The sequence below is a fragment of the Hermetia illucens genome, chromosome 4, assembly GCF_905115235.1.
Source record: "Hermetia illucens chromosome 4, iHerIll2.2.curated.20191125, whole genome shotgun sequence".
Classification (NCBI taxonomy): domain Eukaryota; kingdom Metazoa; phylum Arthropoda; class Insecta; order Diptera; family Stratiomyidae; genus Hermetia; species Hermetia illucens.
Genome location: NC_051852.1, coordinates 4,725,399 through 4,752,022, shown reverse-complemented (window position 1 = coordinate 4,752,022; position 26,624 = coordinate 4,725,399). Strand labels below are relative to the sequence as shown.

The 26,624-nt window shown below is 44.6% G+C and overlaps 3 protein-coding genes across 3 annotated transcripts; 1 reads left to right on the top strand and 2 right to left on the bottom strand.

Annotated features, from left to right (window-relative positions):
• The first annotated feature begins 1,599 nt into the window (after positions 1-1,599).
• On the top strand, positions 1,600-8,111 carry LOC119656075 (iron-sulfur cluster co-chaperone protein HscB). Its single transcript, XM_038062356.1, has 3 exons — positions 1,600-1,949; positions 2,005-2,117; positions 7,629-8,111. The coding sequence occupies exons 1-3, from the start codon at positions 1,692-1,694 to the stop codon at positions 8,014-8,016; spliced, it is 759 nt and encodes a 252-aa protein (XP_037918284.1). The 5' UTR covers positions 1,600-1,691; the 3' UTR covers positions 8,017-8,111.
• A 3,703-nt stretch (positions 8,112-11,814) lies between these two features.
• Positions 11,815-25,339, bottom strand: LOC119654404 (N-acetylglucosamine-6-sulfatase-like). The gene is made up of 7 exons (XM_038059788.1): positions 25,263-25,339; positions 23,848-24,135; positions 23,723-23,782; positions 23,461-23,664; positions 23,094-23,403; positions 17,019-17,665; positions 11,815-11,986 (listed from the first exon to the last, which is right to left on the bottom strand). The coding sequence occupies exons 2-7, from the start codon at positions 24,001-24,003 to the stop codon at positions 11,834-11,836; spliced, it is 1,530 nt and encodes a 509-aa protein (XP_037915716.1). The 5' UTR covers positions 24,004-24,135; positions 25,263-25,339; the 3' UTR covers positions 11,815-11,833.
• Positions 24,054-25,332, bottom strand: LOC119654405. Its single transcript, XM_038059789.1, has 2 exons — positions 25,138-25,332; positions 24,054-24,511 (listed from the first exon to the last, which is right to left on the bottom strand). Exons 1-2 carry the CDS (start codon positions 25,200-25,202, stop codon positions 24,409-24,411), a joined length of 168 nt encoding a protein of 55 aa, XP_037915717.1. The 5' UTR covers positions 25,203-25,332; the 3' UTR covers positions 24,054-24,408.
• Positions 25,340-26,624: the final 1,285 nt, after the last annotated feature.

The window sequence follows — 26,624 nt, the reverse complement described above, 5'->3', positions numbered from 1 at the left end:
GGCGTGGCTTCTGCCGACAACGTTCGTCAACTGAAATGCAGTTATCCCAACACCACGAACAAGTCGGGACAGCTCACACATTTAGGAGGGGCGAAAATTACATTGAAGCCCAAGATGGACAATAAGTGGGCCGCCCCAAAGGCACATACCGCAGAACAGTAAAGAATAAGTGCAGATATCTCGAGAAGTCCTGGAAAGAGCTGAAATACACTTCAGGTAATCGCGAGCAACAACACGTAGGTGTGATTCACCCGTTATACCCCACTAAAGGGTGAATGGAAACCATATACGTAAATCTAACGTCACATTTGCCATAGATACAAACAAATTAAATGAAAGGTCACTGGCTACCATTGGAAGACTAATTTCTAGGAATAGCAAGGAAGGTAGTCTTTAAGAAACTACGTTGAATTTACTTCTACATCCATTAAAGGCCGCGCGATTCGCTGCGAAACTGCAGCTTCAATCAATGCAGCTAAATTACTAAAATTACGAACTGGACGGTGCACTCTAAATTTCAGCTTGTCCAGAGGGTAGTTCCTAGGCATATACATTCCAAGCATGTGCAATGTTTACCAACTAAAATCACCGCCAACTACTGTCCTCTCTCCCTCCTATCGCAAAGTATTAAATTTCATTTCACCTATCGATTACCCTTAAAATCACCGTTTCCGCGACTTGTCCCCTTCTTCTCAGTCAATAATAAATGCGACCTAAGATGCATCCCTCAATAGATGATGGTCATCTCATCAGTTAGTATGCATAATAAATAAGCGTTACTCTGACAATGGACAAAAGGTTAAAAAGTACAAACATTCAGTGAGACAGGACTCATTCTAAGAAACTAGCCAATCAACAAATCTGCGCCCTTTTATCCCTTCTATCACTCCTTTATAGAATGGAGAGCATTTTCACATAAAAACTTCTTTTGTCTCTCATCACCCGTAAAAATTACATTTTTATAGTAAAACGTCTAGAACCGCTTCCATTCTACGAATCCTCGAAGCATCCTGGACTGCAATAAAGCAGGGTGTAACATATCAAACGGAAAGGTGCATTATGATTATAGTATTATTAATTAGCAGTTATATAATGTGTGTGTGTGTCCGGATATCTAAGTGGTTAGAGCAAAAGGCTGGCATACGGAAGGCCGCGGTTCAAATCTCGCTGGTGGCAGTGGGATTTGTATCGTGATTTGACGTCGGATACCAGTCGACTCAGCTGTGAATGAGTACCTGAGTCCAATCAGGGTAATAATCTTGAGCGAACGCAATGTTGACCACATTGCCTCCTGCAGTGTTACTGTAATGTACCGTTACGGTCTTGATTGAAGTGCTCTAACACACTTCAAGGCCCTGATTCAATATGGATTGTTGCGCCAACGATTATTATTATTATCATGCGTCATTCTTAAAGTGGTTTGGTATTCTCTACACTTCTCCAGTGCAAATTTCAAATAACGTAACTTTCCTGAAATTGCGTTTCCGTTTCCTCCAAAATGTCTGCCAGAACTGAACGAAACATACCATATGACAATGACAGCTCACTATCAGCGCGTCAGCTGGTTTCGTTAATGTTATCGTATTGTATGTCATTCATTCTGATTAGGTAAGTCGGCGTCTGGGACGTGTTTTCATTCAAGGGGAGGCTGTTGCTATTTTTTACGTAAAATACAGGAACGTTGATTTAAAATGCGTAAGGCCATAGCCCTTTTCACAACACAGTCCGGTCGGCGACTAGTACGTAATATTTCTAGTCTTGAAAACGTTTCATCTAGGCGGGAATATTTAAACACGAAATTTCACGGAACTCCTAGCAGGCTAGGTTTGAATCGTTCTTATTGCGAGATCCAGGGTTCAATTTGCTGGAATTGTCAAGCCAAATCTGAAGGGAAGGATCAGTTCTTTTGTGGGAAGTGTGGAAGCCTTCAGGATGTAAATAGCAAATGTGTAAGTTAAAAAATATTTGGAGAGAGTCAGTATCTAATATATTTTGTTCTTTTAGGATTATTTCAAATTGTATTCTCTTAGCAACAGTTTTAACTTGAACCCGACTGAATTGACGACCAGATTTAGGCAGCTTCAAAGTACTTTGCATCCAGATAAGTATAGTAACAAGTAAGTTGAACTTTGCCTTACTCCTCCCCTTACCCTTTTATTGGCAGTCCTCCCTACTTTTTGGTTAAATTGATATTTGTAAGAAACATACAAATCTAATGGCAAACAATCTGAATCTGAGAGAGTCCTTATTCCACCATCCACTTGATTGCGAGCTGGAGGTGAAGCAGCGTCTGATGAGTTATCACTGCCCTGGACGAAACCGCAAGACTATCATTTTTGCAATTTCGGTGCTTGCCCAAAAATGAGGGCTCCGTGGCTCACAACCGTGGAAGTATGTTGCTTGCCAGCCACTCTGGCACACCATCAAGTGGATGGTGAACTTATGTCTCACTCAATTCCTAAACAAAAACTAGTCTAGCCTCGGTCGCTGGATCTGAATTTTCTCAACGGTTTCCTGGCATTTATTGGAATTCATACACCTGCCGTGTTTTTGAATTTGAATTTATATAAGAAAGCAATTGCCACCTCGTAGGCTCTCAGGGCAGAGGTGAGGCAGCATCTGATGAGTAGCAAGTCATTTCATTCTGAATCTGCCTTACAAAAGTGTCGAATATTCATTCAGCTTACGACACTTCATTGTCATAACCTGACTACATGGTGAACACTCCCTCAAAAAAGCAAGAGAAACGAAAGAGTAGAAGTTCAAAGAGTGGTAAATATCGTTACATTGTAGGACCTATAATGTGTGACCTTTCGGGTTGACTAGGGCAAAATATTTCTTCTTACTCTCTCAAGGATAACGTGCTTCCTTTATCTAATATACCCCATCCAAACGAAATCCTCTAAAACACATGATAAAGCCTCGAGCTCGACCCTCGAAATACCGACCAAGATTGGCTCATTAGAAACCTAATTGAGCGTTTGAGTAAAACTATATATTTGAAGTAAAAAATTCAAAAACTGGTTATAGCTTAAATGCTGCATCATAACCTCGCATCACGTCACCGGTCCTCCACTCTATCCTGCTATTAAGCCGGCATTAAAATTTGCCTTGAAGCTTGGCTTGCTTGCGGTATGATTTGTTGGGAACGGCCAGAGGTCCCCCGCTTCGTCGAGGGTGTTACTATAGGGAAGAGCTTCTCTGTCTCACATTCGGACTCACATATTTTGACTGACTGACTGACTGACAATGCATGTTACTGGGAATTCAATGGAGAGGCCCAGGGGGAGGAGATGCAGGGATATATTGAAAGCATCCGCCAGGCAGGCCAGGGCCCCTGGAGTATCTGCACACGTGATTCTTTGAATCCTATTATCCCTGATTCTATTGTGTTTCTTGCTTAGTGCCGGCCACCACACAATAGAACTAAACGTTTGAGTGGATCGAATCGTGGCTGGGTACATCCAGAGAGCCATCCTCGGTCGAAGATTTCCTTACAAGAGTCTTCTTTCATGCGTAGAAGGTTATACAGGCCTCTTTAACCCTCAGTTATATATTTAATATCTAATTTAGCTTAAGATCCAAGATCACATTCATATACTGTATATTTTAAGAAAATGCCAATCTTTGTCCGTTTAGCGTTTAACCGCGTGCGGTGAAATCCGGATACCCTTGGCTTGGTGGTGAATGGCATCAGCTCCGTTTTGATTGGATTCAGCCGAAACCATCTATTGCAGCCCACATGATCACCTTTTCCAACGTTCCCTCCATGATTTCAATCAACGGGTAACTTCCCTAACACCAATATCGCAAGCCGTTAGCATACGCTCTCACCTTGATGGCTCTTGTCCAATATCCGTACAATTTCATCCATCACTTTCAATCAGATCATCAGAAAGATGACGTCGTTCTGGGGCGTTCCTCTGCTCATAGCAAATCTGATCAGATTTGAAGAAGGACATTTTCTCCATAATCCTCCGTAAGTGAATGTCCAGGACCCGCTCTAGGAACAGAAGGGAGGCGGCCCATGAGCGCTTTCCGTATGAAAATCATGCGCGCGGGCCTCGTGGAGTGCGGTGGGTATCTAAAAGAAATGCAGCTCCGGTAAATCTCTACAAGAGGTGGCATAGCCTTTCTTACTGCTTCTATAACATGATTGGCATTATGCCATTTGGGACCGCAGATTTATTTAAAGAAGAGGTGTTTATAGCTCAATTGATCATATCCTCGGTGATCGTCCATTCGATGGACTCACACGACTAGAGCTGCATACCCTCCCAGCAATGTTCTGACTTACAGACTTCAGACGCTGGCGAAGAAGTGAGTCCCTGGTCAATTTCCTGAGATTTGACAAATCTTCATTTCTCCATGGTAGCTGTATTTTTTTGCAGGGCACGATATTTTGAAGACCGTTTCTAATATCTTTTCCAGAGCCCCGAACTTTGACTCTAGTTGCGAGCACCGGAGACTTTGTTATTGATAAATTGACAAAACTCCCTCTAGTCAATCCTTCTGAGGTCTCTGGAAAGGTAGAAGACCTCTACGAGATTTAGACTCAAAAATATTCGACTGTGACACTCCCATTTCCCCCCCCCCCTGAAAGTCCCTTTGTCGATTAGTAGTAAGTAGGATTTAGTATGGTCACGTAATTCGTGCTAACGAAAATTCACTTGCCAAGATTGGTCTGAACATCGAAATCGATGTTAAACAACCGACGCTGGATGGAGACTTAAAAATCTCGCGATTGCATCCAGATCAGGCATTTGATAAAATGGCGAAACCAATCACGACGAGCCGACCCCGCTTTTGAACGAAACAGGCTGAAGAAAAAGAAGAAAGAAGAGTATAGTTTTATCAGGGACTTCCTCCCAACCGTCACGGTCCCCCGAGCTGTGGAAATGAAAGGTGGGTAAACTGCTCTTTTTACGCACCGATAAGTTTTTTTTAATAACGAAATCACTACTACAAAGCGTATGCTTTGTACGGCAATCAACGCCTCTCTTGCCTTGCTAGCTGTGATGTTGGACGTCAGATATTGTAGTTCTCCTGGTGGAACTGATCGATCATGAGCCATTTAAGCTAAGAAGATATACATATTCTCCGCTCCTGCCTGCCCCATTACGATTCATTGCAAGTTCCTTTAAGTTCAGCTCCGGTGTCACGTCTGACTTGAATTTATCACAGTTCGTATGTGCGAAGGATCTCACAGTTAAAGTTGCTGCAAAAAATGGGTTACTTAGATTTTTATTGGAAATTGCGCAGTGTTTAAATCTTGGATCAATTGTTCGGAATTAATGGAGATTTGGATCAGATATAGACGGGGACTATCAGGATTCGCCTCCTCTATGAGTTCCGCTACAACAACCATACTGCAGCGAAACAGACAATTAGCTTCTCGATGACCAGTTCCTCAAAGTAGCAGGTGCTCTCGACTCGACTAGTGTAAGATCCACGAAGAGTCTTTCGCGCACCTTGGGCGTAAGAGATACCAGGAGTTGTCAAGCTTCGTGGAGGTTATGCCACCGTCTGCTTGGCGTGACATTGTTTATTGACTTTGCGTATTTTAGTTCTGGCTGCCATCACTACGCGATAATTAACTGGGTAACCACTTGCACCTGTGTGGCATTTCTCTTGGGAGCCTGGGCTTTCCCCTCGTGGGTGACTTTTTAAGCACTTAACAGATCTGTGCACAATGATACAATTTCAGACGAGGGTCACCATTTGGTGGAAGATATACAGATCTTTGTGACCTCATTGAGCTCTTGAATGGGCTCGAAGGTGGCTCCAGATAGCCTCGGTTGTGACCCTGCATGCGAAGAGTTTTCCTTGCTCAAAACTTTATTATTATTACACACAGTTCGATTGAAAGGATTTTTAACTCCGGCTGCTCAGCTTTGAGATACACCAAAATATTGACAGAGTCTCTGTTATAATTATGAAAGATTGGGTTCCTAGTGTAGGAGAGACACTTAAGACCTTGTCCTCTCATTAATGTGAAAATTTTGGCATGGTCTCGGCACATTCAGCGAATATTTGATCGCTGCTCACTCTCACATTTTTAACGGTGGTTTTATTCCCTTTTCGCACTTCACCAACAAAGGACAAGGGGATGCCCTATCATGCGTCCTTTCAACCTGGCCCTGGTGCTGCAAAAAGCTGTACGGTTAGGTGCATGTTCTGAGATGTGATATTTTGGGGAGGAGGTTGTTTCCCCATAATAATTCGGTATGCATGCGGTTCTCGGCGGCCGTGGCGTAGCCGCGTACGTTCCCTCAGTCCGTAGAAAAAATTGTTCGGTAACAAGGGTCCCACATTCGTTTCGGTTCTCCATCGGTGTTTTCTTCCGCTGTCCGTAGAAGTTGCTTTCGTGTGGCAGTCTCCGTTCGCTGCTTATCCAAAAACGAGGAAGGAAGCGTGGGTCACACTACGATAGTAATGAAAAAACCGTTCGGAGAACTCCGAAATGTGGCACGGAATCCTATTGATTTTCTCAGATGTGTCGTTAGTTGTTTGTCGTCCTGCAAATTTGGCTGATGTTGTTGAGGTCGTGTGTTATCGTTGGGAATGGCTTGTCCCTCATCATCTGACTTCTAACCATGTATGTAGGCAGACTCAACCGGTCGATAGAGGTGTTTGCCTGCCTACCGTGAATGTTGACACGTACGGCATTAGCATTGTACTCTTGATGACGTCGTGACTTAATGAATATATATCCCAACCTGGCTTCTATGTCTTTGGAGATGAACGTTTTGTGTTCCCTATGCTGTCGCTCGGTCGTTGGCCTGAACTGCTGGAAATGGTGCGGCAGCTCGGTGATGAACGAAGCTTTACGCTCTTCCGCACGTTGCTGATCTTAGTGACGCAGAATTGGTCCTCGCATCTATGATGCAGTACCCACGGCCATTTCGAGAGGAATCAAATCCGGGGATGCATCACCACCGTTCCCCATTGTCGTCCAGAAGATTCTCGATGATCAACTCCGATAGCCTTACCTTAATGCTAGTCCAGACGTCTAGCTCCACTTTGCTTGTCATGTTTCGTCGACCGGCCGTTGTTGCTTCGCTGTTTGCAGAGGTAGCTAGGTGTTCGGGCGCCTGCACAAACTGTACTTCTTGTTTTCTTATTCAACTTTATCCTGGGATCGATTGCACTTGAAGGCGGTAGGTTTTGCCTTCTGTTGGTTTCCCGGGAATTTATTCTTGTATTCCTCAGATCCTTTTCCAGTGCAGGGAAAGCAGTTTCTGGGATTCTGCTTCGACCCGTCCCCTACAAAATTCGCCTACGCCTAAAATATGACCAGCAAACAAACAGATCCCTGCCGCTTGGATGAATCCAGCTCTACGCTGTCTTAACCCGTCCAAAAACGATATCCAGAAGCCACCACTGGAAGGTCGTGTGAAGACTTGCCGAATTATGCAACCTTAATCTAGAGATTATGCTCGACCAGGTCGCCATCAAGAGTGATGTTTCCATGTTGATTGAAGTTTTGCGCAAGATTTTCGTTCAAATATCACGAATTGGTCCGACTTTTTGAATAAGTTCATAAATTTTCAAAGAACCAGCCCATCCACAACCATTCCTTAGCTTTTTCTAAAATGAATAAAAAAGATATTTTTACTACACTCTAGATCCAAACGCGAACAAACCAACTCCCTAGAATGGAGTTCGCTTGTAAACAAAGCGTATAAAACCCTTTCAGTGCCTATTGATCGTGGAGAATATCTGCTGCAACAACAAGGCATCAGCATACCCGAAGATAACAGCACGCTGGACAAGGAATTTCTCATGGAAATGATGGAGAAAAACGAGGAAGTCGAAGAAGCGACCAAGGATAACATTCTTGAACTACTTCAAACTGTTCAAAACGAACTGAAAGAAGCTGCCGTGGAATTAGAAGAAATATTTAATCAAAATGACTTTGAGAAAGCTAAATTTCTCCTAATTCGAATGAAGTATTTTAGAAGTTTAGAAAAGAATATAAAAGACAAAGCTGTACGTTTGGGAGCTGTGAAATAAGTATTGTTTGTCTGTAAATAGGTTTATTGTTTTGTTGAATGTTGTTTACCAGTGATATAAGATTTTAGGTAATAAAACGAACATTTTCAAAACTCCTCCATGCGTTTATTTTTAGTCAATTAGCTTTCTTGAAGGTATCTCCATAGGTAAGACGGAGAAGCTTTCAAAAGCCTTTTGGAAAAGGTCTACTATATTCTCATAAGAAGGCATCGCTGACAGTAAAACCAATTCTCTACGAAGCGTCGGACCTCATATCGGCTGTTAATTGCTACTCTGCGAAACAACAGTGGAGTGCACTGGCTCAATGCAAATCAAATAGTGGTGATTTAACAAGAAAGGATAAAAAGTGATCTCATACGACTTCCAATAACCTGTCAGTGCTACAAAGATTTAAGAGGCGGTCAATCGTGTTATTGAGGAGAGTAGAACACCATCTGATTGGCAAAAAAGCACGACCTCCTCCATATGGAGAAAATAAGGTAGCCCAGCAGAATGCTCAAATTACCGACCGATTCGATTGTTAATTCACCCCATGAAGATTCTGGAAAATATTCTTGATAGCCATATTCGCGACAGCCTCAAATAAGCAGGTTTGTCAAAGTCTGCGGAAGCACTGAGACAGTACACGGTTCAAGATTCCTCATGAAGAAACACACTGGAAAGCAGTGCCCTCCCTACATTATATTCCTGGACCTAAAGAAGGTGTTTGACCAGATCCCAAACTCCCTCGTCTGGTATGCAAATAGTGTCACTCGGAGCGTCCAATGTCCAGCGCCATGATACACTGCTCTATGCTACCACAAAGCTGACCTCAAACTTCTAGAAGTAGAATGATCGCCCCCCCCCCCCCCCGCAAATAGATCTCTGAGTGAATCAGAATAAAATAGAGTTTTTGATCACCGATCCCAATGCAGAAGGCACCATCAGTTCGTGACAGCGTACTACCAAGAAATGAATGAATCCCAGTTCAATAATATCACTCAACGGTTAACTACGTTACGAACTTGTTTCGGTGATCAACCCAATTTAGATGAATTGGCACTCTTCAGCTGACGCCCTTTGTAGTCATTGCATCAAAAAATGCTTCAAATCCAAGATTGATCGCAGTTCTCCCTGGTGCTCTCTATGGTTCGGAGTGTTCGCTGACTGGCGGAAACAACGACAACCGCATCGTAGTAATGGAGACAGAAGTGTTGCTTTGGATTAGTGATGTAATATGTGTAGAATTGTACACATCGTAAACCAACTTCGAAAAGGGGCCTTGTGTGCCGTGTTAACTACCGAAGATCGGCTTGATTGAGCTTGTAAATAAATGGGAAACGACCCAGACGCCGACCAAAATAACGACGACTTGATACGCTTCGATAATTGATGGGAAAACCTTGGTATATTGCTACTGGTCTCACGGTCGCTCTGAAGTGTGTGATTTTTCCCTAACCCAATTGGACGAAACGAAATTTAAAGGAAAATAGCTTGATAAGCCTTTGTATGGTGAAGGTTTAATTTTCAACCCCATACCCGGAGAGGTTGAAAAGAAAATTTGTGGAGATCACCTCCCTTTAAAAAGTTGTGGCCCGTCAAAGTTATTTTTATTTGAATTTTCAATCCCACCACGTGAGAGGAGAGGATGGGGAAGGTGTGCAGGGGAAACTGAAACATTTCCCCTCTTTAACCCCTTTAAAGAAACACAGGGCCCATCCCTCATTAAGAAATTATGCCGCCCCAAGTTGTGGTTATATTCATATCAAAGCCGTAGGGCTTCATTTTTAAGGGGGAGGTCCTTTCTTCAAACTACGTTGAAAAATAGCGCCAATCATATAATATTAATCGTTGCGCAACAATCCATATTGGATCAGGGCCTTGAAATGTGAGAGCACTTCATTCAAGACCGAACGGTACACTACAGGATTATAGTACCCTATAGGAAGCAAGGTGGTCAGCGTTGCGCTTGCCCAAGATTATTACCCTGATTTGTCTCAGGTACACATTCACAGCTGAGTCAACTGGCAGCCGACATCCAGTCATGATAACAAATCTGTCTGCCACCAGTGATATTTGAACTGCCACCTTCTGCTACGACAGCCCAGCGCTCTAACCACTTGAACCATCCGGACACTCCACGGACACGGCAATCATATCCCCCCCCTTAAAAAGTCATGCCACTTCAAATGGAAGGTCTTTTGAAATCACCATAGTAAAGTTTCATTTGCCAGTCCCATTCCTGGTTAGGCACGTAATAAAGAGGGTGTTTAGGAGGAAAAAGAATTGTGTTGGTCCAATCGAATTGAAAGACTACAGCGCCTCAAAATAGAGCTAGTTTCGTAACATTAAAAGCTTGTTGGTAGGATAATCATTGTCGCCATGTGCAAGGAGGGACGCCCCGTTCTGTTTCACCCACTCCGCTCCCTTGCAGGTATTGTAATAGTCCTTTTTAGGGGAGCGGATTTTTAACAGGGAACCTTTTTCTTCCTAATATATACCCGCTCAGCCTCCAGGCATGGAGCTGAGAAATCAGACTGTACAATGATGTTATCAAATCAGCGCGCATTAGAAGCGCCATAACTTTTTAAGTGGTGGTGACCACACGATTTTTTTAAAAGAATCTGAGAGAGAATATTCTGCTTTTTCTTTCCTTCTTCTGCTTGGATACCCTCTTCTCTCCCAGCAGGGTTGGGGTTCAAAATTAAACTCTTTCAATATGACATGAAAATAGCACCCCCCCACCCGTGAACCTTTAAGAGAGGTAATTTTTGACAGGATTAAAAAGGGGGAGCTGTCCCTTTCTGATACATCCTCGCCTCACCGAGTGGCGTTCAAAAATCAAACCTCATCATAACGACATAGAAGAGCCCTACTTTGAATGGCCACGGCTCTTTAAGTTGAGGCGACCACCTCGAGTTTTCATCCGGATTGAAGAGGTGGTGCTGCCTCCTTCCCCTCCATTAACGTAATCACTATAATCCTTTGTTTGCCACCAGTAGTTCGTAGCATCCATCGTCGAAAAATTGCAAAAGAAGTATAATTCCCCAGCTGTAATTAGTTTGAACATGCTTCTTTCGACAAAAGGGCGCAGGTGGTATGGTATGGTATGATATTCTAAACAATATCTTAAAAACCTACCAACACTGCCTTATGAGCGAAAGTCAACTCCGCTACCGAACCGTCATCACCAACGGCGCAAAAACCGTGTCCAGTCTAGGCCAGCCTTGTAACCGTCACCAATTTGGTATCGCTAATAGCTCTCTGTAGGGGACTAACAATTCCTCAGAGGATTCTTTTCTCAAACCGAGTTAAGAGTTTCCAATTTTTCTAGCTAAGAAACCAAGTCTCCGAGGTAAACATGAAGACTAGGAAGACTATTGCCGTGTACAATAAGAGCTTTGACCCTATACTGAGATGCGAACAGTTTTTGTAAACTGAAATAGGCTCATTTGGCTGGCAACAACCAAGCGGAGTTCATCCCAAAATTTTACAGTGCCATACAAAAACATTGAAGACGAAGAGGTATTTCTAATGCCACCACTTTGACGACACATTGCCAAATTAAAGTGATGAGAGGATGAAAAGTCAAAAATAAATTAAAAAGCTAGTTTGCTTTTTAGAAGTGTAGTTTATTGTGCCCTTTTTACTAAATCCAAAACTTACAAATAATTCTTCCGTGCTCAATAGAAATGTGCAACAAAGCGTACAGATACATAAATAAATCTAAATTGAAAGTGCGCACAACCCCTTTAATTTTCATCACAAAATTTTCCTGCAACAATGCGTACATGTCTCTCGTCTATTTTTCTACTTTCCCGGGAACTCATTTATCACTTTATATTTTAGACTCTCTGCAAGTTTTACCCATGCATTCTGTTAAGTTCCGCAAACTCAAACTATAAAGTGCACGCTCCGAAGGTAACATGCTGTAGCCAATGTTCTGCATTTGGTAGATATCCGTGCTTAGATCGTATGCCTCCACAAAGTCCTGAAATAAACAAGGAATATTTACATTATTCAAGGAATTGCAACAGAAATATTGGTTTGAGAGGTGAACTCTTCATATGATATGACGAAAACTGTTTGGGGATGTCGTGACGCCTGGCTCAAAAGTAAAAGAAACCAAGCCTCAGACGTGTGATGAATATGACGGAGTTAAGGTGATCAAAATGTCATCCAGAGTTAGATTTTGTCAATTACTAGAGGAAACTTAAAGCGAAGGCAATAGATATCAAAAATGCCGCCCTCTATTTCGAACCAGCTACCAAAATTAAACGCAAGAGCGTATTACCGTCAATTTTTGTGAACCTGCACATAAATGTCCTTAGGCTTATCAATTAAACATTCACTGTCTACCCGCCATGAACTACAGCCCTGTCCTCGTGGTTGACGAAAGGCTATCTCATTCGGTAAGGGGTTCGGCTCGTCTAGATTGGATTCGACACTTGTCTCGGCCATAGGTTTAGTCCATGTGGAACTTAGAAGCCCTAGAATCACCGTCAAGTCATCACTGTTTCCTTTAGGCCTTTCAGTCATTTCTTATTGTCTTCGAAGTTAAGACCAATCTTAACTAGTAAGTTCTGGTCACCGCGAATTGTATGACCATAGACAATATCATATCTGGATTCAAGACTACGGCGGTCTGCACGGGGCACTGGCCCATAGGGGACCATACCGCCAGGCTCGGCATACCCTACAACTCGCATTGCCGAAGCTGCGGAGAAGGAAGGGAAACCCTCATGCACTTTCTCTGCGATTGCCCAGCTCTGGCTAGAGTCAGGCTGCGGACACTGGGTAAACCATTCTTTGGGGACCTCAGAGAGATCTCTAACTGCAGGGTGGGAGAGCTGCTTTCCTTCGTGAATGCTACGGGCTGGCTCTGAAGATCCGAGCCGGCTGGACTCTGCTTCCCTGCTCCCATAACAACAGTCAAGGTCTTAGGAGTTTGTGGCATCAAAACGGCGCACCAAAGCGCTAATTGGGCTCCTCGGAGCGGCCACTGATACCTACCCTACCCTACCCATCATATCTGGAGCCGAGACAAACGACGCTCATTAAAGGATCTGCTAAATCAAAGTCGAACTACCAATATTGGAGTCTATTCGGATTCCTCGATAGGTTCAATACTAAAAAGCAACCACAAACTTGCTATATTTTTAATGTGGCGCGTCAGAGTCTGCGTAGGCCTCTGTTATATATCAGCACATGCATCAAACGCTAAAGGCAAAAATAAATCTGTTCGGGTTAGAGCCGAAAGAGAAATTACGAGTGATACGAGTTGGCGTGACCCCACTTATGCCGTGGAATGGCTTAAGAAGGGACCAGCGAGCATAGACAGTAAAAAATCCTGATTCTTGGGATATATCAAATCGAATGAAAATCCAACAGACTGTGCCTCCCGAAGAATAAGCCCTAAGATGCATGAAGAGCGTCCATAATGGTGAAAAGGTCCTTAATGCCTCACAGGCGATTGCACAACCGAGGACGTGAAGAGTTGTTCGAATATAATTACTGACTTTGATCTACTGGAATGATTCTCGTCATTTTCGAAGCTGATAAGACTTTATCTTACGCTTCGTGGCGAAAGAGAAAAGGACCTGTCCCTTCGAAGGAGTACGAAAGTTCAAAAGGAAGAGTTAGGCAAGGAGATGGAAAACGTGGTAGAAAGTCATTCACTGCAGGAAGGACTGCAAAAACTAAATCCGAGGACCCCTAAGTCCTGTCTGGTACGATCACATCCGATACTCCTATCACGAGAATCTCACGTCACTGGCTTAATATTTTGGGAAGCACACAAAAACAAGCTACAACGAATGCGGTATTAGATCCTCAAAGGCTTATACGAAACGAATTTCATCGCTGTCTTACTTGTATGGGGTATGCTAATAGTCATGTCCGACAGTTAATAGGCGAACTGCCTTCCGTCAGGATCCTCCCAACTCCATGGTTCCTGCATTGCGATGTTGATTACACAGGATGTTTAGGATAAGAACATCAAAGGGGTGGTCGTGACGAAGGCTGCACATTTCGAATTGATCAGCGATCTATCAACTGATGCATTTATGGTCACTGTCAAATGATTCAAAGCAAGAAGCAGAAACCTCGATAGATCGAGAAAACCTTCATTCCCACGAAAGATAAATGAATCACAGTCGTCATGGGTGGATGTGATTGTCTCGCTGCTGTGCTTGTCACTTGCACAGCCTTAAGTGTAATGATAGTGAACCTGAAGCACAATCTGACTGTGTGGATGCCCTATACTCCACAACGGAGTCAACAGGAAACACTAAGGCCGGTGATGCCACTATCAAGCAATCCTGAGGACCTGACAACATTAACACCGACATTTTTTGGTATAGTCACCGTTGATATCATAGCCAGATGTCAATACACCAGAGCACCTTTACGATCGACGGTAGCAGGTGAAGGCACTTCATCGGAAATTTTAGAATAGATGATTCCAAGAATAAGTGGACCAAGTAAATCCCTAACGTAAAGCTTGGGCAGCTGGTACTTTTCCGATAGCGCAGCACCTCTCATGTAAAATGTCCTTTAGCCTGGATTCGCGAAGTTTATCGTGGTTGCTATGTTAACATTGGTGCAGGCGTACGATTTCACGAAATGCAAGAGAAGCAAACCGAAATCGTCAACTTATGCCTGCTAACGATAGAGGTTTATAGTAAGACCAAAGGACCCCTTCCGACGGAAAAATCGAACATCTGCGAAGCAGAGCCAGCCAGCGCCAAAACCAATGAAAACATGCATTTCCCAAATTCCACTGTGAATGTGGAAATGATGACACGTCGAAAGAAATGACGGATCTACATGGGTAAATCTGACAATACTCCAAAAAAAAAACAAAAAAGGACTAACGGTTTCGCGCAGAGCAGAGGCAACTGTTCAGACGCTGCCTCACCTCTGCCCTGGGAGCAGCGTGACCGAAAGTGGCAACAAGTGGAAAAACGCTCCTTTATATAATCCCCATTTGGTCCGGTCCAACATCATGTGGACATAGGATCCCCCATATCCTAAACAATTACCCAGCTTTAGTCTAGCTTAGACGCAAACAACTGGCGGTTTAAGTTCAATATAATTCTTGTCGTGTTTTTGCGATTATATAAATGAGCGTTTTTCCACCTGTTGCCAGTTTCGGTCACGATGCTCCCAGGACAGAGGTGAGGCAGTGTCCGAAGAGTTGCCTCTGCCCTGGACGAAACCGTTAGCCCTTTTTTTTGGTTTTTGAATACTTGGGTGCTATGTTCCGAACTAGGGATCCGTGGACTAAAAAACGTGGGAGTAAGTTGCTCCCCATTTGGTCCGGTCCAACACCATGTGGATGTGGACTTAGGATCCCCCATATCCTAAACAACTAACAAGACTGTTTCTTGCATTTGGCATAGTATTCTCTATTAACGTTATCACCCAAGACCACGAGATATGTAAACCTTACACCGCATATAAGATAAAAAGGTTAGATCAGGTTAGGATTGTTCGGGGAACCTTGAGAATCATCATCATCAACGGCGAAACTCCAGACATCCCGGTTTTGCGCCGAGGTCCACCAATTCGATATCCCTAAAAGCTGTCTGGCGTCCTGACCTACGCCATCGCTCCATCTTAGGCAGGGTTTGCCTCGTCTTCTTTTTCTACCATAGATATTACCCTTATAGGCTTTCCGGGTGGGATCATCCTCATCCATACGGATTAAGTGACCCGCCCACCGTAACCTATTGAGCCGGATTTTATCCACAACCGGACGGTCATGGTATCGCTCATAGATTTCGTCATTGTGTAGGCTACGGAATCGTCCATTCTAATGTAGGGGGCCAAAAATTGTTCTCTCGAACGCGGCCAAGAGTTCGCAATTTTTCTTGCTAAGAACCCAAGTTTTCGAGGAATACGTGAGGCCTGGCAAGATCATAGTCTTGTACAGTAAGAGCTTTGACCCTATGGTGAGACGTTTCGAACGGAACAGTCTTGAGGATAGCGGTCGATTTTCTTACCAACGAATGGATGAAAACCCACCAACTGTAATAGAACAAACCCTCTATCTTCCTAGTTGCGCTTGAGTGGTCGTAGAAGGAAGCTCCTTCGGTAGTGCGTCCTCAGCAAACCACGCAGGGTATCATTCATCCATCAGCGACTTATCGAAATAGGATTGTTGCGCCTCCCACGTTTCTTAAGCGGAACTCAACCATCATTGGTTTTTTTAGGTGTTGTTGTTGGGCGCGTTCAAATAAAAAAAAAGGTCCTTAGTGTTGTGCCTGCCAAGTTTCTCGAGCGACTTAGATTTCCTCAAGCGGTCTTTGGAGTTCCTGTTCTTCAAAGAAATTTTGCCAACTATCGCAATCAAGAAGTGCAATTTTGGTGCGGTACAAAATCATCGAATTCGCGAGTACAAACACTTTTTTTTACCTTTTTCATTTCGTATATGATCAGCGGACCAAGTCCTATTGAACAAGCCCTAACAGGTGCTTAAACTCGAGCTGAGACTAGCGAGAGACTCTGATCAGAAAAAAAATTGTAGTGTTTTGTGTTTAATCAAGTTGTTCGGCCTGAAAGACTACTGAGGAGGTGCAGCAACGAATGGACGACAGAGGAGTAATCGTAAGACTTCATAAGATGATAAATTGTCTGATACTATCGAACATTGGAGTTTTCCCTTTTTCTTAGCCACGTTTTCAGCATCTTTCAAAGCCGCAACTTTTAGAAGAACGACCGAGAGCAAATCTACAGACATGAGCGAGCGAGTCTAGAAATCAACTAGACGAGTGTTTCATGCTACGGCCCTGGGAGAGGAGAATCTTTCAAACAGGGGCACTACCTGGGACCTCAACTTCAATCACGAATATTATTTCGAGTTTACAGCATGCCACATACAGGGTAAGATCCTCTTCTGTTCTCGAAAATTCACAAAAGGTACCAATCTAATCCCGTGACAAAACTATAGTCTCCACTTTCCAAGAAGGTTTATACTAAAAAAAAAAAGTAAACGACTTCCCTAGTCTGACTTCTCTTACCTCTGAATCTCGAAATTCGCAATATATCTTATCCGTGTTGAAAGCAAAATGCCTAATACAGGAGTAAGTATTATTCCGTGCATCCTGACAGTAACAATCTGCGTCCAAGGTACATTCAGCCAAGTCATCTGATAGTTTCCACGGACACGCTGGGTTATACGTCTCCATATTGCCTTCGCCCCAATATTCAATCAAAATTGACCGATGATAAGTCCTATCCGAGGTGATTTCATTCTCTTGCTCCACAATGTGTCTATTGAACGATTCTCCATCCTCATATCCAGTCAGAGTTCCGCCGGCCCATTCCAAGAATGTGGGGAACAGATCAATCAGAGCTATTGGAGCATTTGTTATCGATTTGGGTTGAATGTTGGGTCCACGAACGAGGAATGGCACTCGGATGTCCGTTTCGTAAGGTTGTCGCTTATCAAACGGTTGCCCAAACTGTCCCATGTGATAGCCGTTGTCTGAAGTGAAAACTATGTAAGTGTTATCGATTTGACCGGCTGATTCAAGATGCTGAACAATGGACTCGACAAGTTCATCAACGGCTAGCAGAGACTGCCATCGACTGCGGTAGTAGTTGTCCAGCGTTGGAATTAAACTGTCCGGGAAAGGTCCACGCATGTTTACCAGCCAATGTTTGTCTGCAATGGAAGGAAATGGAAATACAAATTAATTAGAGCAAAACAAGACTTAACATATGACAATAGGGGACGGCCGGCCAAAAAAGCCCATAGTTTGGTACGCTAGTTGATGATTTGAGAGCCTCTTAACTCCACCAAGACCAAACTATTGAACGGGACGAAGTTTAAGGAAGATTGCAACTACGAACTATTCAACGTTGGATGTAATGAGCCATCCAACAATAGCTTCAGAAATGCTCTCACAGACGGGATCCAGAAGCCCTACCAAGAATCTATTACTAGAAGGTGGGAAGGGAATGCTTTGCTTGTCCTGAAAGACCACTGAGGGATACAGTTGTAGCCTGATCGGCCAGAAAAGAATTTTGTTGTCTTTTGGATGTCTGAAACAAGACGGGAGTTAATGTCGTCGTCGAGTGAAATTATTACTTGACGGGAGATTGCCTTCGCTTGCTTATTGTGTCTGCATCTTCAGAAGTAGAGAGGACCCTTTAAACTGAACACCGCTCGACGTCCTTTGGCAGTTTGAAAACTATCTTTCTGATCGGACCGTAGATATCTTGAACAATTACAATGATCTCAATTACCAAGTCCTACGTGAGCTATTCCAGTTGAAATTTGGACCGCCTCTTTTTAAGGTTTTATGAGAACGCTGAACCGATTGTCACGAAATTTGGTGAAAACATGTGGTCTCTGTGTCTCTTTACATGCAACAAGTGGCGCCATTTTGTATTAAGTTTGAAGGGGGCTGGCCATAATGCGAAAGGGGGGTGTACATTTTACATACAATACGTGCTCCAAAAATTGAAACAAGTCTCGTTCTCAGAACCTAAACAACCGAAAAATCTGAAAAAAATCTCAATGATGCATCTATGCGAAATCTAGGCCTCAAAATACGTTCCGTTCCGGTATCTGCTCAAATAAATTTAATAATAGCATATTACCATATTTTGAAAATTTACCTGGAAACCCCCCTAAGTTAAAAAAAGTCAAGCGACGACGGCTTTACGGTTTCTTACCAGGGCAGAGGCAAATCGTCAGACGCTGCCTCACCTCTGCCCTGGGAGCAGCGTGACCGTAGCGGCTCGCAGATGTTAAATGCTCCTTTTATATAATTCGTAAAACACGACATGCCTACGAATTATATTGAGCGCAAATCCGCCTTGTTGACCAAAGCTGGCCAGGGCTGAAATATTCGTTTTGAGAATTGGTCATTCTCAAAACGAACCCCCCTAAGTTCCTCGTAGAAGTACAAAATTTGACATCAGTTTAGGCGATAATATAGGACATAATTCTAGAAAGTTTGAACGCAATCCAACTATTATTAATAAAGTTATATAAAATTTAAATTGATTGCACTCTAGGACATGTCGCATGGCGTCGTCATTATATGTATAAAGTGAGCTTATATGAACGGCGGGGTCGATGAAGACTACTTTTCTTTTTTAGCTTTTTGTAGTTATTTGAGGATCAGTATCAATTACTGGAGATAGGCAAAGATAGGGAAGAGGCAGCCCTCTTCATAAAAAATAAAAAGGGGCTGGGAACCGAGGGCATTTCGGCAAAGGTACACAAACTGTTGCTTCACCATTGCCGGGACCTGCTCCTCGCTGGAAAATGTCTGGCTGGCGCCGATCAGCTAAGGCAAAGTAAACAGTGAGTTACTATCTACCAATCATTTCGTATTCTTGATGCAGTCGGGAAAATGCTGGGAAAACTCATGAGTAGACTCGCGGAAATATATGTATTGCTGGGAACTTTGCTCCAAGACAGTTTGGTTTTAGAGCAGAAAGATTGACACTGGATGATGTGCCGTTGTTGTCGACAACTCTAGATATCAGTCGTCGGTCACCGAAAACCGGCTAAGAAGCGAATGTCCGATGGTGTCCTGATCAAGAGCCAGTTCCAGAAGGCCATGCATGTTTTCGGCAAAATTGCTAAGAATAAGGAGGCCAGTACTGTCGACGAGCGGGATGAAAAAATCTTCGCTAAATACCAGGCGATTGTTAAGGAATACAACAGCAAACGCCTTGCATACGAGCAGAAGACGAAGTTCACCGCTCTCAAATGGACTCAATTTTAAGACGACAACAAAATCATTTGAACCACGAACTGCGCAACCATTCAGGAGCCACTTATGTGTGGCGCTGGCGGATGGTAATTCCGCTAGCCGCAAATTAGCGCCGGAGGTGTGGTTCAGTGTTGAGACCAGCCTGTCGACGATGGTCATTGAGCATCTCCTGGCCGCCAAAGGCAAACACACCGGATACATCCCCTGCTTTGATTCCTCCCAGGTGATCCGTGGGTTCCACGTTGTAGCTTGCGAAAACCATTTATCCAAAGACTTTCTCGGTTCGTGCGTCGCTAAGATCAGTGACGGCTGGGAGGGCGTAAAACCCAAAATAATCCCCTACGACGAAATTCCGCATGGATAAGAACAAGTTCGTAAAATCCCTGCGTCAAGGAAGAGGAACCCCAGATAAACAGTCAACATTTTCTACTCCGTATAAATGAAGAGTGGCACTGGAAAAGGTCGCCTATAAAGTATCGTTCGGAGTCAAGAACGCAAAGGTAAAAGTGTTCCGCTCTGCAAAACCGGACGACGACCTAGATCCAATCGACGCCGCCAACGAGCTGTTGGAGGAGGTGATCGACGGTCCGACGGGGACTGACGAACTCCCCACGAAAGCAGATCATGTTGAGGGTAACGCAGATAAATCTGCAGCACTCGAAGTGCGCCTCGGCTAATCTGCTTGTCTTCCTCCTAGAGGAAGACGTCGACATCGGACTAATACAGGAGCCCTGGATCAGAGGTGTCCGAAGCATCAAAGGGCTCCAAAGCAAATATTTTAAGTTGAAAAAAGATAACTAGGTTTTTTTCCTTACCCGGTAAATATTCTTATTTTTTCCCCGCATACGATCGTTTCGGAGACCACGTTCCTCCTTCCTCAGTGCTAGTACCTAATTGGAAGCTTGGTCAAGTAATTAAGAACAAACTCTCCGCTGCGCAAATTGGCAAGATTGGCACAGGCAAACTGGAGTCAAAGTCGGGGCTACGGAAAAGGCATTTGATATCGCATTTAAAGTCTGTGGTAGAATGAAGATCTCTCCAGCCTCAGGGAGCTGATCAGGGAAATCTTCAACATCTGATACAGCCATAAATAATGGCAGTCATACAAGGACGGCCTGAAGAAGTACAAGTCCGTCATCAAATCTAGGCTGGACTATTGCCAGAACATCGACAGTCAGCCTTGCTTGAAAGGTTCGCGGCTATCTCAGTCGTGCGATACTACCAAATCGGTAATTACGGAAGATAAGATCGGCTGGGCTACAAACAGCTTCTCCGCATATAAATCTCCGGCCCCCCAGGATAGGGTTGTGCCGTGGCTTGTTCAGATTTACAGGAGCTGCATCTCTTTAGGATACGTACCACAGTCCTGGTGAAGCACACGAGTGGTTTTCATACCGAAAGCGGGCAAGCATGTCCATGTGTCTGCGAAGGACTTTCGACCAATCAGCGTCACCTCTTTCGTGCTGAAGACTCTACAGCGCGTCCTGGACATTCACTGGAATACTGGAAGTTTACCGATGGCTGGAGCATGATCCGAGCCCCAAGCATAACCTAGCCATTCTGACCGACAGCAAAGCCGCCATTGAAGCTTTGTACTCAGTGACGACATCCTCCAAGCTAATGGGGCAGTGCAGAAACGCGCTGAACAATCTAAATGACGCGCTCAAGGTTACCCTCTTCTGGGTTCCTGGACATGGGAACATAGAGAGAAATGAGCGGGCTGATGCATTGGCCAGGCGGGGCCCTGCTCTTAACAACCTTTCGACGGGTACAGTTGGTGCCTCACTGGTAGCTGTCTAGGGTGGATTCTCCTCACAATACTTAGCAGCCGCCGGCCTTAGATGGCGAAGGATTACCAACTACGTCAAATCAAGGAGGATTTGGCCCACTTATAACATAAGGTATACAAGCTTAAATCCGCTGGTTGCTCACAGATGGCGTCAGTGAGCGTATCAAGCTACTTTGAGCACGCCATATTTTTTTTTAGTCGACAATTGTCAGTCCATATCATCAGCAATTTCATGCAAAACCACATTTTCTCTCTTCAATAATCATGTCCAATTTTGTTCCCGGAAAAAAGCATTTGTGGAAAGCTCTACTTTTTTGGTTCAATTTGAAGATATCAGCCGCTGAATCGCATCGAATGCTTGTGGAGGCCTACGGCGACAATGGTCTATGGGAAACAACGCGCCGAGACTGGTTCCGTCGGTTCAAAGATGGCGATTTCAATCTGAGCGACTAGGGACGTGAAAATCGGCCCAGAAAAGTTAAGGACCACGAATTGGAGGCTCTTTTGGACGAGGATGATACTCAAACGCAGAAAATGCCCGCCAAGCAATTAGTTGCTTCTCAACAAGCGGTTTCCATGCGTCTACGTGCAATGGGTAAGGTTCGAAAGATCGGAAAATGGGTGCCGCATGAATTGAACGATAGGCAGATGGATCGGCGCCAAAACACATGCGAAATCTTGCTTGCCAGACATAAAAAAAATGATTTTGCATTGAATTTTGACTAGTGACGGAAAGTGAATTTATTTCGAGAATCCTAAACAAAAAAATCGTGGGTTGATCCCGACCAACCAGCAACATCTTTTGCAAGACCAAATAGCTTCGGATGGAAGACGATACTGTGCGTGTGGTGGGATCAGCGGGGTATTGTCTACTACGAACTGTTGAAACCTGGTAAAACTGTCGATGCCCACAGTTATCACCAACAACTCATCAAATTGCATCGTGCTCTGAATGAGAAACGGCCGGAATATCAGCAAAAGTTGATTTTCCTCCACGATAATGCTCTGTCGCACACGTCGGAAAAAGTTCGAAACTACTTAGAAACGCGCAAGTGGGTGACACTACCCCACTCCGCCTATTCACCGGACCTCACCTTAGGCACTTCCTCTGCGATCGCCCAGCTCTAGCTAGAGTCAGGCTACGAACACTGTGTAAGTCATTCTTTGGGGACCTCAGAGAGATTTCTAGGCATTTTGGTAGAGCTGCTTTCTGCGTGAATGCAATCGACTGGGTCTGAAGATCCGAGTCGACTGGACTCTGCCGTCCTGCTCTCATAACAGCAGTCAGAGTCTTAGGAGTATGTGGCATCAAAACGGCGCACCACAGCGCTAATTGGGCTCCTGGGAGCGGCCTTTGATACCTACCTACCCTACCTTTGTTTTTCGGGATTGGAACCGCCGCGCTTATTTGCTAGTTAGATGGTGTTTTAGCTCCTCAATAAGTAACTCACTGAGCCAATTTGTTCGGGTCGCAACTCTTCGTTTTTCAGAGCTTATCTGCGATGTCATGGATTCCCACTTGATAAACTTCGAACAGACTAATCTTCACTTTGCCGGAGTGTAAAACTCACCTAATGGTCCAAATGCCACGTTGAAGTTCAGCGTCTGTAGGACCTTAACTCCCTCAAACGACAAATTATGCCTCGGTGCTGGCGTGAAAGGAGCATGTGGAGCTGGTGGCGCAATCATAGCAAAAAACGGTTTGTTACTCTCCCGGCTTTTCAGGAAGTCCAGCGCTTTCTCCTTGAGCACATCCGTCAGATACTCGTCCGTATAACTCACCACCTCCCCATTCTCGGTCAGTGAGTAATTGTAGTACCTCGAGTTGCCGTGGAGTCCGTAAAATTTGCTCCAACCGGGCGGAACATTGTCCGAGTGGTACTGAAAATTAGGAATAGTTAGTTTACCACGCACCAAAGAGGTTTAAGGCGACCATACTTGATTGAGGTACTTCCCAGCGAAGAATGTCTCGTAGCCCAGATTTTCCAGCTGAACCGCAATGGTTCGCCTTTCGACCCTTTCTTTCCAGAAGTCGCCATAACATCCGCCCGAGACGGAGTTGTTGATTGAGGCATGATTGTGGGCGTATTGTCCGCTCAGAATTGAGGCGCGCGACGGGCAACAGATTGGCGAACTTGTGAACTGCAAAACAGGGGATATGTGTGAAAAATCGTCCGAAAGCGATACAATCTTCAATTACCGCATTATTAAAGGTTATGCCCTTGAAGGCGAGATTTTTCTGCGTGGCAGTCATTGGGATCTGAGGAGAGCAAAACCAACCATTCTTAGAAGCAACACAAGCCAGGTAAAGTCTAAGCAACTTACAAGTCCCTGCAGCACCACATCCTGGTCGTCAGTGAGGATCAGCACGATGTTGGGCTGCGAGACGGCATTCGAGCGCCCGAGGAAGACGAACAGGACCACTAGGCACTGCACAGCACCTTGGAACAACATAGCACCACCTTCTTTGCGGCACAACATGTCCAGGGGCAATAAATTCTCACAAGCACTCAACAGAGAAACGTCTTTGGTTTTTACAAGTTTTCAAAGTTCATATATTTCTCAAATTTGCCACTACCAAGATCACATGGTCAACAATTTTCTCGTTAACATCTAGAATTTTGCCAAACAAACGTTCAGTGATTGCCCAGCCGAGGAAAAGCCTCGGACGGACAATGCAGGACGCCGGAGGCTGCACGCGATACGACTTAGGCTAATGTTTTGAAATAATTCTGAAACTTTTATTTCGCACAACTGTTCGCGTTCCAACCAGTTGGGCCGCGACTAACACTCTACACTGCGTCTCTATAAAACTAGAAAAAAAAATTGTAAAATTATTTCCGGATAATTTCGAGGAAGGGTTGCGCTCGTGAAACGATGCACGACTTATGCCGTTTGACTCGCGATCGCGGGCATTATCTCCATCCCGATGCACTCCTGCGCTATTCGCACGCCCACCAGGAAGACTGCCAGACTCTTAACGACGGCCCTGCAATGGGAAATGGGGAAAATGTTAGATGAAACGCAGCAGATTTTGGACGCAGGTCGATGGCGACGAACGATGGGGAGGTAGCAGGGTTGCTGGTGATCCAGGGGCTTTTCTGGGATGCAGTGCGAGCAATGGGGTGTCAGTCGCTCTATAAGTCGAATGCAAAGCTGAAGAATTCCGGTATGTACCAGTGGATGATCCATGTACCGAGCAACTACCCCTTGCTTGGTCGGAACCTCCTCCGACAAAATGACCACCAAAACTAAGTAAATGTTCCGAATTCCACATTATTAGTCAGCAACGTTTTGCAACACAATAAACACCTGACCCTGCAACAGCAGGAAATGTAAGGATGATCTCACGATCAGCAAAACCCGAAAAACAAGAACTGATCCGGCCACCCCGGAAGCTGGAAACTGCACCAAATGCCAAAATTCGTCGTCTCAGCGCAACTACGCAATCTGCCCACTGACCCGAACTGAACCGCAGACCTCACCCCTATCGGCCGGCAATCGCCGAAGAAGCTGCACTAACAGAAAAAGCAATAAAAATTCACTACTTTCCGCTTAGGCGAAATTACGCACCGACGTTGAGGTTAGGTCGCCCGATTTGCTCGCGGGACTTACCATTGATATTCGTTGTTGTAGATGTTCTTCATGATTCCGAAAACATTCGTGCCTTTCTGTGCCATTTTAACTTCTTCCTAGAACAATAATAAGCGACAGGAAACGAGCAATTCTATGATTATAACCTGAGCAACAAATTGAAGATCGACCCAATAAGAGCTGCGGTTGCTATCAGTAGTCTCCCTGACAGTTGACAGCTGACAGGAACCTGTAAAGGAGCTTCATGTCCGCCATTTTTTAATTTGGTGACGTCACTTGGGTCAAGATTATCAAGTAATCCGTTTCGGTTTGAAAATCTTTGCGAATACTATTATTTCCAAGTTATCACAATCTCGGCAGATGCCGGATTTTACCTAATACTAGCACTAAGTACCAAGCATTTAGGCTCGGACGATCCTACCTACTTAAGAACTAAAGGGGCACTGGTGGTGGCGGCCGGTGGTAGGTCAGTGGGAGAATCCGTCGAGTACTCCCCGCAACATCGAGCACGTATGCAGAATGGTGTACTTCTGCATGGTTTGAACCAGACTGTGCGAAAGTCCCAGGACATCAAAGGAAGCCGTGAGGGATTTAGGTACAATACCTGTAGCTGACAATGTTATGGGAACTACAACCACCCGCTCGAGACGCCAAATTTCTTTGATTTCCCGAGCCAATGGCTCATAGTCCACCTTCTTCCCCACGTATTTCTGTTCAGTGTTGCTATTATGAGGGATAGCAACATCAATAATATACGCGGAGCGACCCGTCTTGTCAACTAACAGTACATCAGGTTTGTTGTGTGCGGTATGGCGATCAGTCAGAACTTGCCGGTCCCAATACATGCTGTAAGCAGAACTATCAAGTACTGCTTGCGCCTCATATCGGTAAACCGGACATGTTCCCGTGATCAGCCCATGCTTGTATGCAAGGTTTTGATGGATAACCTTACATACAGCATTATGCCTGGTGATGTATTGCACCGGTGCCATAACAGTACAGCCAGAAATAGTCCAACGTCTCTAACGCCGAACCACACATTCTGCACTGGTCGTTCTCCACCTGTTCTTTCATGATGGGCTTTTTATGGGGGGTTGCACCGATCGTGGAAAAGTTGCGAGAGAGGCGTTTTCGATGGTATGGTCACGCAATTCGTGCAAACGAGAATTCACTTGCAAAGATTGGTCTGAACATCGAAGTCGATGGTAAACGACCAAAAGGCAGACCTAAGCAACGGTGGCTTGATACGCTGGATGGGGATTTGAAAGCCTCGAGATTGCACCCAGATCAGGCATTCGATAGAGCCAAATGGCGAAGCCGATCACGACGAGCCGACCCCGCTTGTGAACGGGACAAAGGCTGAAGAAAAAGAAGAAAAGAAGAAGAAGGGTGGCGACCACGCCGTTCTGAATGGCACACATGAACCCCTCCGTCTCAGCAAAGAGCTCCCCGGCACACAGCCATCTGTTCGACAGATGCAAATCGACAAATGGTTGCCAAAGATAATT